The sequence below is a fragment of the Entelurus aequoreus genome, linkage group LG27 (assembly GCF_033978785.1).
Source record: "Entelurus aequoreus isolate RoL-2023_Sb linkage group LG27, RoL_Eaeq_v1.1, whole genome shotgun sequence".
Taxonomy (NCBI): Eukaryota; Metazoa; Chordata; class Actinopteri; order Syngnathiformes; family Syngnathidae; genus Entelurus; species Entelurus aequoreus.
The window spans coordinates 10172300-10189730 of NC_084757.1; the positions used below are offsets into that span (position 1 = coordinate 10172300).

Sequence of the window (17431 nt, forward strand, 5' to 3'; positions counted from 1 at the left end):
CAAGGAATTTAGGGATGTCGCCATCTACGCTCCGTAATATCATCAAAGGGTTGAGAGAATCTGGAGAAATCACTGCACGTAAGCAGCTAAGCCCGTGACCTTCCATCCTTCAGGCTGTACTGCATCAACAAGCCACATCAGTGTGTAAAGGATATCACCACATGGGCTCAGGAACACTTCAGAAACCCACTGTCAGTAACTACAGTTGGTCGCTACATCTGTAAGTGCAAGTTAAAACTCTCATATGCAAGGCGAAAACCGTTTATCAACAACACCCAGAAATGCCGTCGGCTTCGCTGGGCCCGAGCTCAACTAAGATGGACTGATGCAAAGTGGAAAAGTGTTCTGCGGTCTGACGAGTCCACATTTCAAATTGTTTTTGGAAACTGTGGACGTCGTGTCCTCCGGACCAAAGAGGAAAAGAACCATCCGGATTGTTCTAGGCGCAAAGTTGAAAAGCCAGCATGTGTGATGGTATGGGGGTGTATTAGTGGCCAAGACATGGGTAACTTACCATTAATGCTGAGAGGTACATACAGGTTTTGGAGCAACATATGTTGCCATCCAAGCAACGTTGCCATGGACGCCCCTGCTTATTTCAGCAAGACAATGCCAAGCCACGTGTTACATCAACGTGGCTTCATAGTAAAAGAGTGCGGGTACTAGACTGGCCTGCCTGTAGTCCAGACATTGAAAATGTGTGGTGCATTATGAAGCCTAAAATAGCACAAGGGAGACCCCCGGACTGTTGAACAACTTAAGTTGTACATCAAGCAAGAATGGGAAAGAATTCCACCTGAGAAGCTTAAAAAATGTGTCTCCTCAGTTCCCAAACCTTTACTGAGTGTTGTTAAAAGGAAAGGCCATGTAACACAGTGGTGAACATGCCCTTTCCCAACTACTTTGGCACGTGTTGCAGCCATGAAATTCTAAGTTAATGATTATTTGCCAAAAATAAATAAAGTTTATGAGTTTGAACATCAAATATGTTGTCTTTGTAGCATATTCAATTGAATATGGGTTGAAAAGATTTGCAAATCATTGTATTCCGTTTATATTTACATCTAACACCATTTCCCAACTCATATGGAAACGGGGTTTGTAGTAGTAACATCGCTATGAGCCCGTTGACCTTCTAGAAATAAAAAAGGCAGCTTCTGCTCGCTCGCAGTCCTGGCTTGAGGTGAAGGCTAATTCGCTTTTAGCGTAACGTTAGCTCATTTTGCGGTGTGTTACGGACAGCAAAGCCCTGTCTGTCTGTTATTTCACTTGACCTTTTCCTGTGTTGATTGAGCTGTGTTGAAGCAGCAAAAAAAAGACATTATGTTAAATGAAGAGTTTCTGCCTCTGATAGTTGATATAATAATGTAAGTGCATCATTAAGCCTACATGAACTCCATGGTGTTCAGGGATGAATAGTCTCTCCTATTGCTATTGTACCATTTTTTCAGCTATAGTTACATGAATCATTAGTAATGCAGCAGCCTAGTTTTGAATGGCAGGGTCCCTGCCATCACATGTTGATAAAAATATAACATTCACATAATAAAAATCAACTACAGGCTTCCCAAATGCTGCAATAAATTAAAGGCCTACTGAAATGATTTTTTTTTATTTAAACGGGAATAGCAGATCCATTCTATGTGTCATACTTGATCATTTCGCGATATTGCCATATTTTTGCTGAAAGGATTTAGTAGAGAAAATCGACGATAAAGTTCGCAACTTTTGCTCGCTGATAAAAAAAAGCCTTGCCTGTACCGGAAGTAGGGTGACGTCAAAAGAGGTAATATTCCTCACAAGTCCCCGTTGTTTACAATGGAGCGAGAGATTCGGAGCGACAAAGTGACGATTACCCCATTAATTTGAGCGAGGATGAAAGATTCGTAGATGAGGAACGTGAGAGTGAAGGACTGGAGAGGCAGTGATGGACGTATCTTTTTTTGCTCTGACCGTAACTTAGGTACAAGCTGGCTCATTGGATTCCACACTCTCCTTTTTCTATTGTGGATCACGGATTTGTATTTTAAACCACCTCGGATACTATATCCTCTTGAAAATGAGAGTCGAGAACGCGAAATGGACATTTAAAGTGACTTTTATCTCCACGACAATACATCGGTCACACACTTAGCTACGGAGCTAACGTGATAGCATCGTTCTCAAATGAAGATAGAAACAAAAGAAATAAACCCCTGACTGGAAGGATAGACAGAAGATCAACAATACTATTAAACCATGAACATGTAACTACACGGTTAAAAATTTTCAGCCTGGTAAGGCTTAACAATGCTGTTGCTAACGACGCTAAGGCTAATTTAGCAACTTAGCAACCGGACCTCACAGAACTATGATAAAAACATTAGCGCTTCACCTACGCCAGCCAGCCCTCATCTTCCCATCAACACCCGTGCTCACCTGCGTTCGACGGCACGACGAAGGACTTCATCCGTGGGTTTGGCGGCAAGCATCGGCTAGGCGTAGTAAGTAGTCCTTGTTGTGTTGCTGTAAGTATTGTACTTAGCCGCTAATACACCGATCGATCCCACCTACAGCGTTCTTCATTGCAGCCTCCATTGTTCATTAAACAAATTGCAAAAGATTCACCAACACAGATGTCCAGAATACTGTGGAATTTTGTCGAAGAAAATAAGAGGTTTCTGTATCGGGTTCGACGGGGTCCAACCACGTCCGTGGATTTTGTGACGTCACGCGCATAAATCATATCCAAAGGAGTTTTTCAACCGGAAGTGCGGCTGGAAATTTAAAATGTCACTTTATAAGTTAACCCGGCCGTATTGGCATGTGTTGCAATGTTAAGATTTCATCATTGATATATAAACTATCAGACTGCGTGGTCGCTAGTAGTGGCTTTCAGTAGGCCGAAAGCCACTACTACCAACCACGCAGTCTGATAGTTTATATATCAATGATGAAATCTTAACATTATAACACATGCCAATACGGCCGGGTTAACTTATAAAGTGACATTTTAAATTTGCCGCTAAACTTCCGGTTCGAAACGCCTCTGAGGATGACGTATGCGCGTGACGTAGCCCGGGGAACACGGGTATGCCTTCCACATTGAAGCCAATACGAAAAAGCTCTGTTTTCATTTCATAATTCCACAGTATTCTGGACATCTGTGTTCGTGAATCTGTTGCAATCATGTTCATTGCATTATGGAGAAGGAAGCCGAGCAAGCAAAGAAGAAAGTTGTCGGTGCGAAATGGACGTATTTTTCGAACGTAGTCAGCAACAACAGTACACAGCCGGCGCTTCTTTGTTTACATTCCCGAAAGATGCAGTCAAGATGGAAGAACTCGGATAACAGAGACTCTAACCAGGAGGACTTTTGACTTCGATACACAGACGCCTGTAGAGAACTGGGACAACACAGACTCTTACCAGGATTACTTTGATTTGGATGACAAAGACGCAGACGTGGTACTGTGAGTATGCAGCTTTGGCTTCTAAACATTTGATCGCTTGACCGTATGTGCGCAACTTTTTTTTGCGTATGTACGTAACTTTTTAAAAATATATAAGCTTTATGAACCTTGGGTTAGGTGAACGGTCTTTTGGGCTGAGTGATTGTGTGTGTTGATCAGGTGTTTGAATTGTATTGGCGTGTTCTATGGAGCTAGGAGCTAGCAGAGGAGCTAGGAGCTAGCATAACAAACACGCAGGTGTTTTTATGCAGGATTAATTTGTGGCATATTAAATATGAGCCTGGTTGTGTTGTGGCTAATAGAGTATATATATGTCTTGTGTTTATTTACTGTTGTAGTCATTCCCAGCTGAATATCTGGTCACCCCCGGCTCTCACAGCATCTTCCCTATCTGAATAGCTTCAACTCCCCACTAGTCCTTCACTTGCACTTTCTCATCCACAAATCTTTCATCCTCGCTCAAATTAATGGGGAAATTGTCGCTTTCTCGGTCCGAATCTCTCTCACTTCATGCGGCCATCATTGTAAACAATAGGGAACTTTGCGTATATGTTCAACTGACTACGTCACGCTACTTCCGGTAGGTGCAAGCCTTTTTTTTATCAGATACCAAAAGTTGCAATCTTTATCGTCGTTGTTCTATACTAAATCCTTTCAGCAAAAATATGGCAATATCGCGAAATGATCAAGTATGACACATAGAATAGATCTGCTATCCCCGTTTAAATTAAAAAAAATTCATTTCAGTAGGCCTTTAAGAATGATGAGTTGACTTGAAACTGTTTAATGTTGCACTTTTTATATGTAGAAGAAAAGTTTTGTCATTTTATTTAATCTGAGCAACAACTTGAGGCAGTTTAATGTTGATTAACGTGGGCAGAATTATTATAGTGTTCCCAATGTTAAAAGGGTAAAGCCATTGTTTACAAATTTGGTAAATAAATAACCAAAACATTTATATTTTGTTGTTTTCTTACTGTACCGAAAATGAACCGAACCGTGACCTCTAAACCGAGGTACGTACCGAACCAAATTTTTTGTGTACCGTTACACCCCTAGAATATATACGGTATATATATATGTGTGTGTGTGTGTGTGTGTTACGGACAGCAAAGCCCTGTCTGTCTGTTATTTCACTTGACCTTTTTCTGTGTTGATTGATTGTGTCATCAAACTGAACGGTTACCTGGGAGCTGGCGTGTCCCGGGTCGTCGGTCCGGCTCGGGGATTCGCTCTTCGCTCTTGGGTGGTCGGCGAGGACCAGGACGCTCCCCGTGGGGCTGAACCTGACGCACACACACACACACACACACAAATACGCGTCAAGACGGCGAGGAGAAGCGGGGACTGGAGGGCGGTCTTCACCTGTCAGCGTCGCCGAGGCTGCTGGACGGTCGTACGCCGCAGGCCCCCGGCGTCCCCGGCGCCGTTGTACCGTGTCCCGACACGTCGATCAGCATGGCGCCGCCCGCCTCGGCCAGGCCCGCCTCCTCCCGCTCGCGCCCCGTCCCGATCCACTGCTCCGTCCGCTCCGTCTTGATGGTGATGCCGTCTACGGAGGAGCTCTCGTCCGCCTCGCTGCCGGCTTCCACGTACCACTGGCCCGCCCGGTTGATGCGGAGGATGGGTTCTTTGGCCGCCCGGTTGACCGAGACGCCGGGTTGCTCCGGCCCGCAAGGTCCCGACGTCGGGCTGAGCGTCTCCTCGCCGGGGCTGGCCGCGTCCACGCTGGAGCCGAGCGGTAACGGATGACGGGCTCCTCTGACCGGCGCCTCCAAGGTGCGGGGGCGCGGCGGCACCCCCTCCTGGTCCGTGGGCCGGTGGTCCGGGTCGACCAGGCTTATCTTGAGGTGGATTCCTTCCAGGATGTGCGTGCAGCGGTCGATGACGTCCTGCATCTGCAGGAAGCTGGCGGCCGTCAGGTAGCTGATGATGTCGCACAGCTGCAGGCTCAGGCGACCCGTGTAGCAGAACCCCAGCAGCTGCTCGAACACGGACGGGTTCCGGATCACCGTCAGCGACACCGTGCTCATCTGGCTCAGGGACATGTGGTCCCGGAAGTACGGCGAGCTGGCGGCGAGGACCACCTTGTGGGCCCGGAAGCTCTGACCCTGAACGTGGACCACGATGTCACACAAGCGCCCTTGGACCCGCAGCTGGTTCAGGTGGGACAGAACCGAATTACTGAAGTCCGGAATGTCCAGCTGGATGCTGCCGGAGCGCTCCATGGCGCTGCAAACACGTAAGATTTAGTGACCAAAACCTGGATTGGATCTGGATTAGACCATTAAGAAGTGTAAACAGGAAGTGCGTGTCATGACAACCGAGTCAGGAAATTCTTACTTATTTACAGTTAAAGGGAGGGAAAAAAGTCAAAGTGGCTCCACCCAATTGACCTGTGACGTCATGTGTCAGCTGACGACCATCAATTTCACCGCGCAGCACTTCCGGTGTGCTAACGAGACTCCCAACCGGACCACATGTGTGCCGGACTCACCTGAAGGGGGACGTGGATCAGGTCTGCTCTCAGGGACGCGTCAGTCCTGCAAGCTGCCGCCCATCACTGGCGGGATGGCGGCTCGGCTCGGCTCGGCTCGGCTCGACTCGGTTCAGTTCAGTTCAGTGCTCCGGAGCTCCAGCGGCGCTCGTGTGTGCCTCAAGGCCGAGTAGGAGACGCTGAGCTCGGCTTCCGTCCCGCCAGTCGCCGCCGTGCCGCCATTTTGCTGGGAGATGGTTCCGTTCACGCTCGCCTCGGAGTCTCCGGGCCGCCGCGTCTGCTCGACATCTTTCTGTTGGACGGCTGCAGGAAGGAAGGAAGCGGGGAAGAAAAGGCGCGGGGCATGCTGGGAAGTGGAGTCTATTTCTCAGACTCCTCCTCCCGGCATGCCGCTGTCAGTGTGTGTGTCTTTGACGTCAACAAATGCGGAATAACTGCACTACTTAGCCTGTACGAGAATATTAATGTTCAGTTACACATTTAACAGTGTTTATTATGGTAGTTGTAATTTATATAGTATATGTGTATTTTTTTTAATTTTATTTTACTATTTTAGTTCAAGGCTGTCTAAACTTTTTCCACCAATGGCCGCTTGCTGAAAAGTAAAGTATTTTATTTTCAAAAAATGCTAAAAAAAAAATGTATGCAAAACTTCGTGTTATAGGTGACTAAGTATATTAGTATTATTAGTTCAAAAAAAAATATTTTTTTCATTACATTCCAATTTTTTTGCTCTTTTTTCTTATTGTTTTTTCCCATGTAACAATAAAATAGGAATATTATAGTTGTTTTTTTTTAATTCTACAAATATATATGTATTATTACTTTGAACTGTTTTATATTTAAATTTTTATCCTGTAAAGCGTCTTTGAGCACACTGAAAAGCGCTGTACCAAATAAGATGTATTATTATTATTATTATTATTATATACACAAATTTGTATTATTGGTGACTATGCATATTATTAGTAATTATTCGGGATTTTTTAAAATGTTTTTTTCATCACATTCCAATTTTTTTTGCTCTTTTTTTCTCACATTTTTATTATTGTGTTTTTTTCCCCATGTAAGAATAAAATAGGAATATTATGATCGTTTAACTGCATAACCTGGTGTGTCAAACGAGAATATTATTGTTCAGTTACACATTTAACAGTGTTTATTAAAATAATTAACTCATTATAGTTTGTTTATATTTTAAATATATGTATATTTTTTTATTATTTTGAGAGCTTTTAATATTTTAATTCAAGGGTGTCTAAACTGTTTCCACCAATGGCAGCTTGCTGAAAAGTCAAGTATTTTATTTTCAAAAAATATATGCTAAACTTTGTGTTATAGGTGACTAAGTATATTATTATTAATAGTTTTTTAAAAAAAACATTTTTTTCATTACATTCCAATGTTTTTGCTCTTTTTTTCTCACATTTTTATTATTGTTCCCCCCCCCCCCCCCCCCTCCCGTGTAAGAATAAAATAGGAATATTATGATTGTTTAACTGCATAACCTGGTGTGTCAAACGAGAATATTATTGTTCAGTTACACATTTAACAGTGTTTATAAAAATCATTAACTCACTAAAGTTTGTTTGTATTTTAAATATGTGTATTTTTGTATTATTTTGAGAGCTTGTAATATTTAAATTCAAGGGTGTCTAAACTTTTTTCCACCGAAAAGTCAAGTATTTTATTTTCAAAAAATGCTACAAAATATATGCAAAACTTTGTGTTATAGTTGACTAAGTATATTATTATTATTAGTTTAAAAATATATATTTCCTTCATTACATTCCAAATTTTTTTCTCTTTTTTCTTATAGTTATTTTCCCATGTAAGAATAAAATAGTACAATAGTTAAACAATCAATAATATGATTGTTTAACTTTTTCCACCCAGGGCCGCTTGATAAAAAGTCAAGTATTTTATTTCTTTATATTCTAAAAATATATACACAACTTTGTGTTATTGGTGACTACGTATATTATTAGTAATTATTCAGGGTTTTTTTTAAATGTTTTTTTCATCACATTCACCCAATTTTTTTTGCATTTTCTTTCTTACATTTTTATTATTGTGTTTTTTTCCCCATGTAAGAATAAAATAGGAATATTATGATCGTTTAACTGCATAACCTGGTGTGTCAAACGAGAATATTATTGTTCAGTTACACATTTAACAGTGTTTATTAAAAATAATTAACTCACCATAGTTTGTTTATATTTTAAATATATGTATATTTTTGTATTATTTTGAGAGCTTTTAATATTTTAATTCAAGGGTGTCTAAACGTTTTCCACCAATGGCCACTTGCTGAAAAGTCAAGTATTTTATTTTCAAAAAAATGCAAGTGTTATAGGTGACTAAGTATATTAGTATTATTAGTTTAAATTTTTTTTTTTTTTTTCATTACATTCCAAAATTTTTTCTCTTTTTTCTTATATTTTTCTTATTGTCATTTTCCCATGTAAGAATAAAATAGTACAATAGTTAAACAATCAATAATATGATTGTTTAACTTTTTCTACCCAGGGCCGCTTGATAAAAAGTCAAGTATTTTATTTTTTTTAATTCTAAAAATATATACACAACTTTGTGTTATTGGTGACTACGTATATTATTAGTAATTATTGGGTTTTTTAAAATGTTTTTTTCATCACATTCACCAAAAAATTTTTGCATTTTCTTTCTTACATTTTTATTATTGTTTTTTTCCCCCCATGTAAGAATAAAATAGGAATATTATGATTGTTTAACTGCATAACCTGGTGTGTCAAACGAGAATATTATTGTTCAGTTACACATTTAACATTGTTTATTAAAATGATTAACTCAATCAAGTTTGTTTATATTTGAAATGTATGTATATTTGTGTATTATTTTGAGAGCTTCTAATATTTTAATTCAATGGTGTCTAAACTTTTTCCACCAAGGGCCTCTTAATAAAAAGTTAAAAATGTTATATATATATATTTTTTAATTCTAAAAATATATACACAACTTTGTGTTATTGGTGACTAAGTATCTTATTAGTAATTATTAATTGTAAATGTTTTTATTTTTTTCATCACGTTCCAATTTTTTTCTGACATTTTTATTATTGTTTTTTGTTCCCATGTAAGAATAAAATAGGAATATTATGATTGTTTAACTGCAAAAAAAAAAAAAAAAAAAAGAACAGATGCGGAAGTCATGTGTTGTTGTTGGTCACCATGGCAACACCAACAGACTTATTCAATATTATTTATTACAAGTGATATTTGGATGGCATTTTCTTTATTGTTTTAGTTGTTAACCCATTGGGTTGAGTTTTTCCTTGCCCTGATGTGGGATCTGAGCCGAGGATGTCGTTTTGGCTTGTGCAGCCCTTTGAGACACTCGTGATTTAGGGCTATATAAGTCAACTTTGACTGATTGATTGTTATCAATTATAATTCCAACATTTATTCTGGTGTTTTGTAGTCGTTAGCGACTACAAACAGCACGTTGTTGCTGCTGGCGTCTGAGAGGAAGTAGACGTCTTCCTGGGGTCGGTAGCGGCAGGTCAGGTTGACAGGAAGTAGTACGGCAGGTGTCGCCCAGCGGGCCAGTTGGCTGCCCGTCAGCTTGCGTCGGCAGGGTCCCTCTGCGACGGTGTCCTGGTCTCGGTAGAAGAGACATTTGTAGACCGGCGGGCGCGGCGGCGAGCAGATGACCTCCACGGTGTCGTTTGGAGAGACCACCCGATGGCTGACTGACAGCTGGGGACTGGGACTAGTACCTGGGGAGGTCAAGAACCGGTCACCGGTACTCCAGAAAGCAGGTTAAGTGAAAACTCTTGAGTAGCCCGAGGGAAAATCTGTGTTTTCCGTTCTAATAAAGTCAGGAAAGTCAAACTCATAGGTCCGTTACCATGGTAACTAACTACGTGAACTTAACGGTATTACTTACCGTATTATTACTTTCACTTCCAGCCGAGTAGAGAAAGGCCTTCTGTTTTTGTCCCGAGTTGCTACGGTGAATCGTAGAATCAGCGCTCTGTTGACCATGGTCTTCATTCAGAGTCTACACACTCGAACTACATGTTAAGGGACCCAGCACCCAGAGTCTACAGTCAGCGCTCTATTGACCATGGTCTTCATTCAGAGTCTACACACTCGAACTACATGTTAAGGGACCCAGCACCCAGAGTCTACAGTCAGCGCTCTATTGACCATGGTCTTCATTCAGAGTCTACATACTCGAACTACATGTTAAGGGACCCAGCACCCAGAGTCTACAGTCAGCGCTCTATTGACCATGGTCTTCATTCAGAGTCTACATACTCGAACTACATGTTAAGGGACCCAGCACCCAGAGTCTACAGTCAGCGCTCTATTGACCATGGTCTTCATTCAGAGTCTACACACTCAAACTACATGTTAAGGGACCCAGCACCCAGAGTCTACAGTCAGCACTCTATTGACCATGGTCTTCATTCAGAGTCTACATACTCGAACTACATGTTAAGGGACCCAGCACCCAGAGTCTACAGTCAGCACTCTATTGACCATGGTCTTCATTCAGAGTCTACACACTCAAACTACATGTTAAGGGACCCAGCACCCAGAGTCTACAGTCAGCGCTCTATTGACCATGGTCTTCATTCAGAGTCTACACACTCGAACTACATGTTAAGGGACCCAGCACCCAGAGTCTACAGTCAGCGCTCTATTGACCATGGTCTTCATTCAGAGTCTACACACTCAAACTACATGTTAAGGGACCCAGCACCCAGAGTCTACAGTCAGCGCTCTATTGACCATGGTCTTCATTCAGAGTCTACACACTCGAACTACATGTTAAGGGACCCAGCACCCAGAGTCTACAGTCAGCGCTCTATTGACCATGGTCTTCATTCAGAGTCTACACACTCGAACTGCATGTTAAGGGACCCAGCACCCAGAGTCTACAGTCAGCACTCTATTGACCATGGTCTTCATTCGGAGTCTACACACTCGAACTGCATGTTAAGGGACCCAGCACCAAGAGTCTACAGTCAGCACTCTATTGACCATGGTCTTCATTCAGAGTCTACACACTCGAACTACATGTTAAGGGACCCAGCACCAAGAGTCTACAGTCAGCACTCTATTGACCATGGTCTTCATTCAGAGTCTACACACTCGAACTACATGTTAAGGGACCCAGCACCCAGAGTCTACAGTCAGCGCTCTATGGACCATGGTCTTCATTCAGAGTCTACACACTCGAACTACATGTTAAGGGACCCAGCACCCAGAGTCTACAGTCAGCGCTCTATTGACCATGGTCTTCATTCAGAGTCTACACACTCAAACTACATGTTAAGGGACCCAGCACCCAGAGTCTACAGTCAGCGCTCTATTGACCATGGTCTTCATTCAGAGTCTACACACTCAAACTACATGTTAAGGGACCCAGCACCCAGAGTCTACAGTCAGCGCTCTATTGACCATGGTCTTCATTCAGAGTCTACACACTCGAACTACATGTTAAGGGACCCAGCACCCAGAGTCTACAGTCAGCGCTCTATTGACCATGGTCTTTATTCAGAGTCTACACACTCAAACTACATGTTAAGGGACCCAGCACCAAGAGTCTACAGTCAGCACTCTATTGACCATGGTCTTCATTCAGAGTCTACACACTCAAACTACATGTTAAGGGACCCAGCACCCAGAGTCTACAATCAGCGCTCTATTGACCATGGTCTTCATTCAGAGTCTACACACTCGAACTACATGTTAAGGGACCCAGCACCCAGAGTCTACAGTCAATGCTGTATTGACCATGGTCTTCATTCAGAGTCTACATACTCGAACTACATGTTAAGGGACCCAGCATCCAGAGTCTACAGTCTTAGGGTAGGTCAACTTTAGGTTGTTGAACCTCCGACCTGGATTAACCCCCACTGGCGTGGACTCACCCCAAACTACAACACTGGCGCCGTCGCTGGACACGGACGTGTAGTCTTGCAGGTGGTAGTCGCACCTCAACGACACCAGGCTGCCGACCGGCTGCGGCCCCAGAAGGTCGCCGGACAACAGGCGGAAGACGCAAACGTAGTCCAAGGCCAACATATGTCGGAAGGGTAAGCGAGAGTCTCCCCGGTAGAGACGACAATCGCCACCCCGGTAGTCGATGGGCAGCGTGCAGCTGACCTCCACGAACTCCCCCACATTCAGGTCCGAGGTACTGACTATGATGGCGGGCTTGTCTGAGCAGAACAACACAACAGTTGCTTCAAAACCGCGGAACAGACCGGGAAAACTGATTGACAGTGACTCACTTGTCCACGTGGACCTGGCCGAGACCGACGCCCCTGCCGAAACAAAAACAAAGATCGGTTCTTTCACCGGTTGGACAGGTCCTTAGTGTGCGGACTCACAGGCAAGAATCCACGTGAAGAAGAGCACAAACGGTTTCATCTGGTCTTCAGTCTGATCCTCCGAAATCCAGATGAGTTCTTGTTGTGGTGCATTGAACCCTCTCCCAAAGTCAATAACAGCCACCCAAGATACAATTTATCAATGTAAAACCATGCGATTTCATGACATGACCACAAGAGGGCAGCATATACTCACAATCAGTCACTTACTCTCAGCCTGATCTACCTAGTCCTGGTCCAGGGCCTTCTAACCCAACAAACACACTGTGCTAGTAAAGGGATGGGTACTAATCACATTTAAATACGGTTCCAATCCAAAGAATCACTTGATTAAAGTACAGTGTTTTATGTTCCTATTTCCAAACAAGGTGTTACTGTTCAAACTGTGTGTCCTTTTACAGTGGCCAAATATATTAAATATACTAGCTAAATAAAACCTCTGCTTTGTTTTTAAATGAACGCTTAGGCGTACTACGCTACTGTATTTGAATGTTGGTCATTATGGTGTTTTCTGAGGTGGTACTTTTTTCAGATCCACCGGTGTAGTAGAATTTGCATGCAGCTGCAATTCCAGGACGTTAGATGGCAGTAGTGTAAAGGCTACAGCAGAGTCGTGTATAGAGCGAGTATGGCCAACTCGGTTTCAGAGTTGGTAGCAAACATGGCGCCCGGTTGTCACGTGAAGGGCTTTTTGACCAATCAGAGAGCGTATGGCCAGAGGATCTCCTAATCGTTTGGTCAAACGCCCCTCACGTGACGACAGGGCGCCATGTTTGCTACCAATATTAGTCAAAAGCTCCTCATGTGATGACAGAGTGCCATGTTTGCTACCAATATTAGGCAAAAGCTCCTCACGTGATGACAGGGCGCCATGTTTGCTACCAATATTAGTCAAAAGCCCCTCACGTGACGACAGGGCGCCATGTTTGCTACCAATATTAGTCAAAAGCTCCTCATGTGATGACAGAGTGCCATGTTTGCTACCAATATTAGGCAAAAGCTCCTCACGTGATGACAGGGCGCCATGTTTGCTACCAATATTAGTCAAAAGCCCCTCACGTGACGACAGGGCGCCATGTTTGCTACCAATATTAGGCAAAAGCTCCTCACGTGATGACAGGGCGCCATGTTTGTTACCAATATTAGGCAAAAGCTCCTCACGTGATGACAGGGCGCCATGTTTGCTACCAATATTAGTCAAAAGCTCCTCACGTGATGACAGGGCGCCATGTTTGCTACCAATATTAGGCAAAAGCTCCTCACGTGATGACAGGGCGCCATGTTTGCTACCAATATTAGTCAAAAGCTCCTCACGTGATGACAGGGCGCCATGTTTGCTACCAATATTAGGCAAAAGCTCCTCACGTGATGACAGGGCGCCATGTTTGCTACCAATATTAGTCAAAAGCTCCTCACGTGATGACAGGGCGCCATGTTTGCTACCAATATTAGGCAAAAGCTCCTCACGTGATGACAGGGCGCCATGTTTGCTACCAATTTTGACAATTATTTGGCCATACTCTCTCTATACACGGCTTTGGACTACAGCAGAGTCGTGTATAGAGAGAGTATGGACAACTCAGTTTCAGAGTTGGTAGCAAACATGGCGCCCAGTAGTCACGTGAGGGGCTTTTGACCAATCAGAGAGCGTACGGCTAGAGGATCTCCTAATCGTTTGGTCAAAAGCCCCTCACGTGACGACAGGGCGCCATGTTTGCTACCAACTTTGAAAATGATTTGGCCATATGGCTTTGGGCTGCAGCAGAGTCGTGTATAGAGCGAGTATGGCCAACTCGGTTTCAGAGTTGGTAGCAAACATGGCGCCCGGTTGTCACGTGAGGGGTTTTTGACCAATCAGAGAGCGTATGGCCAGAGGATCTCCTAATCGTTTGGTCAAAAGCCCCTCACGTGACGACAGGGCGCCATGTTTGCTACCAATATTAGTCAAAAGCTCCTCACGTGATGACAGGGCGCCATGTTTGCTACCAATTTTGACAATTATTTGGCCATACTCTCTCTATACACGGCTTTGGACTACAGCAGAGTCGTGTATAGAGAGAGTATGGACAACTCAGTTTCAGAGTTGGTAGCAAACATGGCGCCCGGTAGTCACGTGAGGGGCTTTTGACCAATCAGAGAGCGTATGGCCAGAGGATCTCTTAATCGATTGGTCAAAAGCCCCTCACGTGACGACAGGGCGCCATGTTTGCTACCAATATTAGGCAAAAGCTCCTCACTTGACGACAGGGCGCCATGTTTGCTACCAATATTAGGCAAAAGCTCCTCACTTGACGACAGGGCGCCATGTTTGCTACCAACTTTGAAAATGATTTGGCCATATGGCTTTGGGCTGCAGCAGAGTCGTGTATAGAGCGAGTATGGCCAACTCGGTTTCAGAGTTGGTAGCAAACATGGCGCCCGGTTGTCACGTGAGGGGCTTTTGACCAATCAGAGAGCGTATGGCCAGAGGATCTCTTAATCGATTGGTCAAAAGCCCCTCACGTGACGACAGGGCGCCATGTTTGCTACCAATATTAGGCAAAAGCTCCTCACTTGACGACAGGGCGCCATGTTTGCTACCAATATTAGGCAAAAGCTCCTCACTTGACGACAGGGCGCCATGTTTGCTACCAACTTTGAAAATGATTTGGCCATATGGCTTTGGGCTGCAGCAGAGTCGTGTATAGAGCGAGTATGGCCAACTCGGTTTCAGAGTTGGTAGCAAACATGGCGCCCGGTTGTCACGTGAGGGGTTTTTGACCAATCAGAGAGCGTATGGCCAGAGGATCTCCTAATCGTTTGGTCAAAAGCCCCTCACGTGATGACAGGGCGCCATGTTTGCTACCAATATTAGTCAAAAGCTCCTCACGTGATGACAGGGCGCCATGTTTGCTACCAATTTTGACAATTATTTGACCATACTCTCTCTATACACTGCTTTGGGCTACAGCAGAGTCGTGTATATAGAGAGTTTATGGACAACTCGGTTTCAGAATTGGTAGCAAACATGGCGCCCGGTCGTCACGTGAGGGGTTTTTGACCAATCACATGGCGCCCGGTCGTCACGTGAGGGGTTTTTGACCAATCAGAGAGCGTACGGCCAGAGGATCTCCTAATCGTTTGGTCAAAAGCCCCTCACGTGACGACAGGGCGCCATGTTTGCTACCAATATTAGTCAAAAGCTCCTCACGTGACGACACGGCGCCATGTTTGCTACCAATTTTGACAATTATTTGGCCATACTCTGTCTATACATGGCTTTGGACTACAGCAGAGTCGTGTATAGAGCGAGTATGGCCAACTCGGTTTCAGAGTTGGTAGTAAACATGGCGCCCGGTTGTCACGTGAGGGGTTTTTGACCAATCCGAGAGCGTACGGCCAGAGGATCTCCTAATCGATTGGTCAAAAGCCCCTCACGTGACGACAGGGCGCCATGTTTGCTACCAATTTTGACAATTATTTGGCCATACTCTCTCTTACAGGGCTTTGGACTACAGCAGAGTCGTGTATAGAGCGAGTATGGCCAACTCGGTTTCAGAGTTGGTAGTAAACATGGCGCCCGGTTGTCACGTGAGGGTTTTTTGACCAATCAGAGAGAGTATAACCAGACAATCTCCTAAATGATTGGTGAAAGGCCCCTCACGTGACAGGGCGCCATGTTTGAGACCAACTGGACGACTAGGGGCTACGATGAGTTGCCAAGAAGTAGTCTTTGCCATTAAGTACAATGTGCCAGTCTTTCGTTGTTGAGTCCTACAAAGTGTTCATATTGTAAGTATTGTACTTATTCATGACCAGATTTGGAGATACCTTGCACTCTTGAATCGATGCGGTCCCAATTCCCGGCACCTGGGAATCCAACAGTACCAATTGTCAAATGTTCAATATGTTCATTGTTTCAAATTTTATTTTGTGTGTCCTGTCCAGTTATCATGTTTTGTTACATATTCATCTCATTTGCAAGTACTGTACTGTATCATAACATATAGTAGACTTTGCATGCAGTTGCAATTCCAAGACTTTAGATGGCAGTAGTGTGTAGGCAACGGTGTAATGTCTTAACCAGAAAGTGGTCTTTTTTTTTTTGGTTGAGTCCTAAAACGTGTTTATACTGTAAGTGCTGTATTTTATTTATTACTCACCAGCTATTTGATTGCAAATTACATCTTGGTTGTAGTTTTAAATACCAAATGTATATTATTATGTATTTTACAATGTACTGCTTTTATATTTCCTATATTCTATATTATTACTTTGAACTGTTTTATATTTAAAACATTTTATCCTGTAAAGCAGTGGTCCCCAACCACCGGGCCGCGGCCCGGTACCGGTTGCGGACCGATTGGTACCGGGCCGCACAAGAAATTTAAAAAAAAAAAAAAAAAAAAAGTTATTTTTATTTATTTATTTTTTTTAAAAATTAAATCAACATAAAAAACACAATATATACATTATATATCAATATAGATCAATACAGTCTGCAGGGATACAGTCCGTAAGCACACATGATTGTATTTCTTTATGAAACCCCCCCCCCCCGCCCGTGGGACAAATTTTCAAGCGTTGACCGGTCCGCAGCTAAAAAAAAAGTTGGGGACCACTGCTGTAAAGCATCTTTGAGCACTCTGAAAATCGCTATACCAAATAAAATGCATTATTATTATTATTATTATTTAGAGGCGTAGAAATCGCCATGTAAAATGGCTAATGCTAAGCGGTAGCATGTCTATGGTCAAATCCAATATAAATTAGCATTAAGAAAAGTGGAGCCTTACTCTACTTTCGAGTGTCTTTTTCTTGCCCTGTTGGAATGGAAACTTGTAACATTACATGGAAGAAGTAGGTCGCTCTGAGTGGTTGACTGCTTGTTTCCCCGCCAAGGGCTTGAGCCGCTGCAGAGTCTGCAACTGGACAAAACATTGTTTGATTTCACGTGAATCGGTTCGCGGTAGTAAAGACGGACTTCGGTCGTTACCTATAAAAGTTATCCAGTAAGCGAGACCATAAAGAGAATGATGAAGTTTTGATAGCGGACTCTAAAAAAAGACGGTCTTGAGGTGCCAGAAGGACCCGGGTGACGTGCGAAGGAGTGGCGGG

The 17431-nt window shown here is 43.4% G+C and overlaps 2 protein-coding genes across 3 annotated transcripts in view; both read right to left on the reverse strand.

Annotated features, from left to right (window-relative positions):
- The window catches only part of zbtb37 (zinc finger and BTB domain containing 37), an 8279-nt gene extending 1613 nt beyond the window's left edge, over nucleotides 1-6666 (reverse strand). The window contains exons 1-3 of one of the 2 annotated variants that reach the window (XM_062039350.1): nucleotides 5950-6666; nucleotides 4818-5684; nucleotides 4639-4738 (exon numbers count right to left, since the gene is read on the reverse strand). In XM_062039350.1, the coding sequence (XP_061895334.1) occupies nucleotides 4639-4738; nucleotides 4818-5680 (963 nt within the window). In that variant the 5' untranslated portion in view covers nucleotides 5681-5684; nucleotides 5950-6666. The remainder of the gene's footprint in view (nucleotides 1-4638; nucleotides 4739-4817; nucleotides 5685-5949) is intronic. The other variant, XM_062039349.1, reaches the window with a different exon arrangement.
- Nucleotides 6667-9127: 2461 nt separating this feature from the next.
- On the reverse strand, nucleotides 9128-12471 carry LOC133644253 (uncharacterized). Its single transcript, XM_062038611.1, has 4 exons — nucleotides 12335-12471; nucleotides 12236-12268; nucleotides 11873-12163; nucleotides 9128-9706 (listed from the first exon to the last, which is right to left on the reverse strand). The coding sequence occupies exons 1-4, from the start codon at nucleotides 12372-12374 to the stop codon at nucleotides 9390-9392; spliced, it is 681 nt and encodes a 226-aa protein (XP_061894595.1). The 5' UTR covers nucleotides 12375-12471; the 3' UTR covers nucleotides 9128-9389.
- Nucleotides 12472-17431: the final 4960 nt, after the last annotated feature.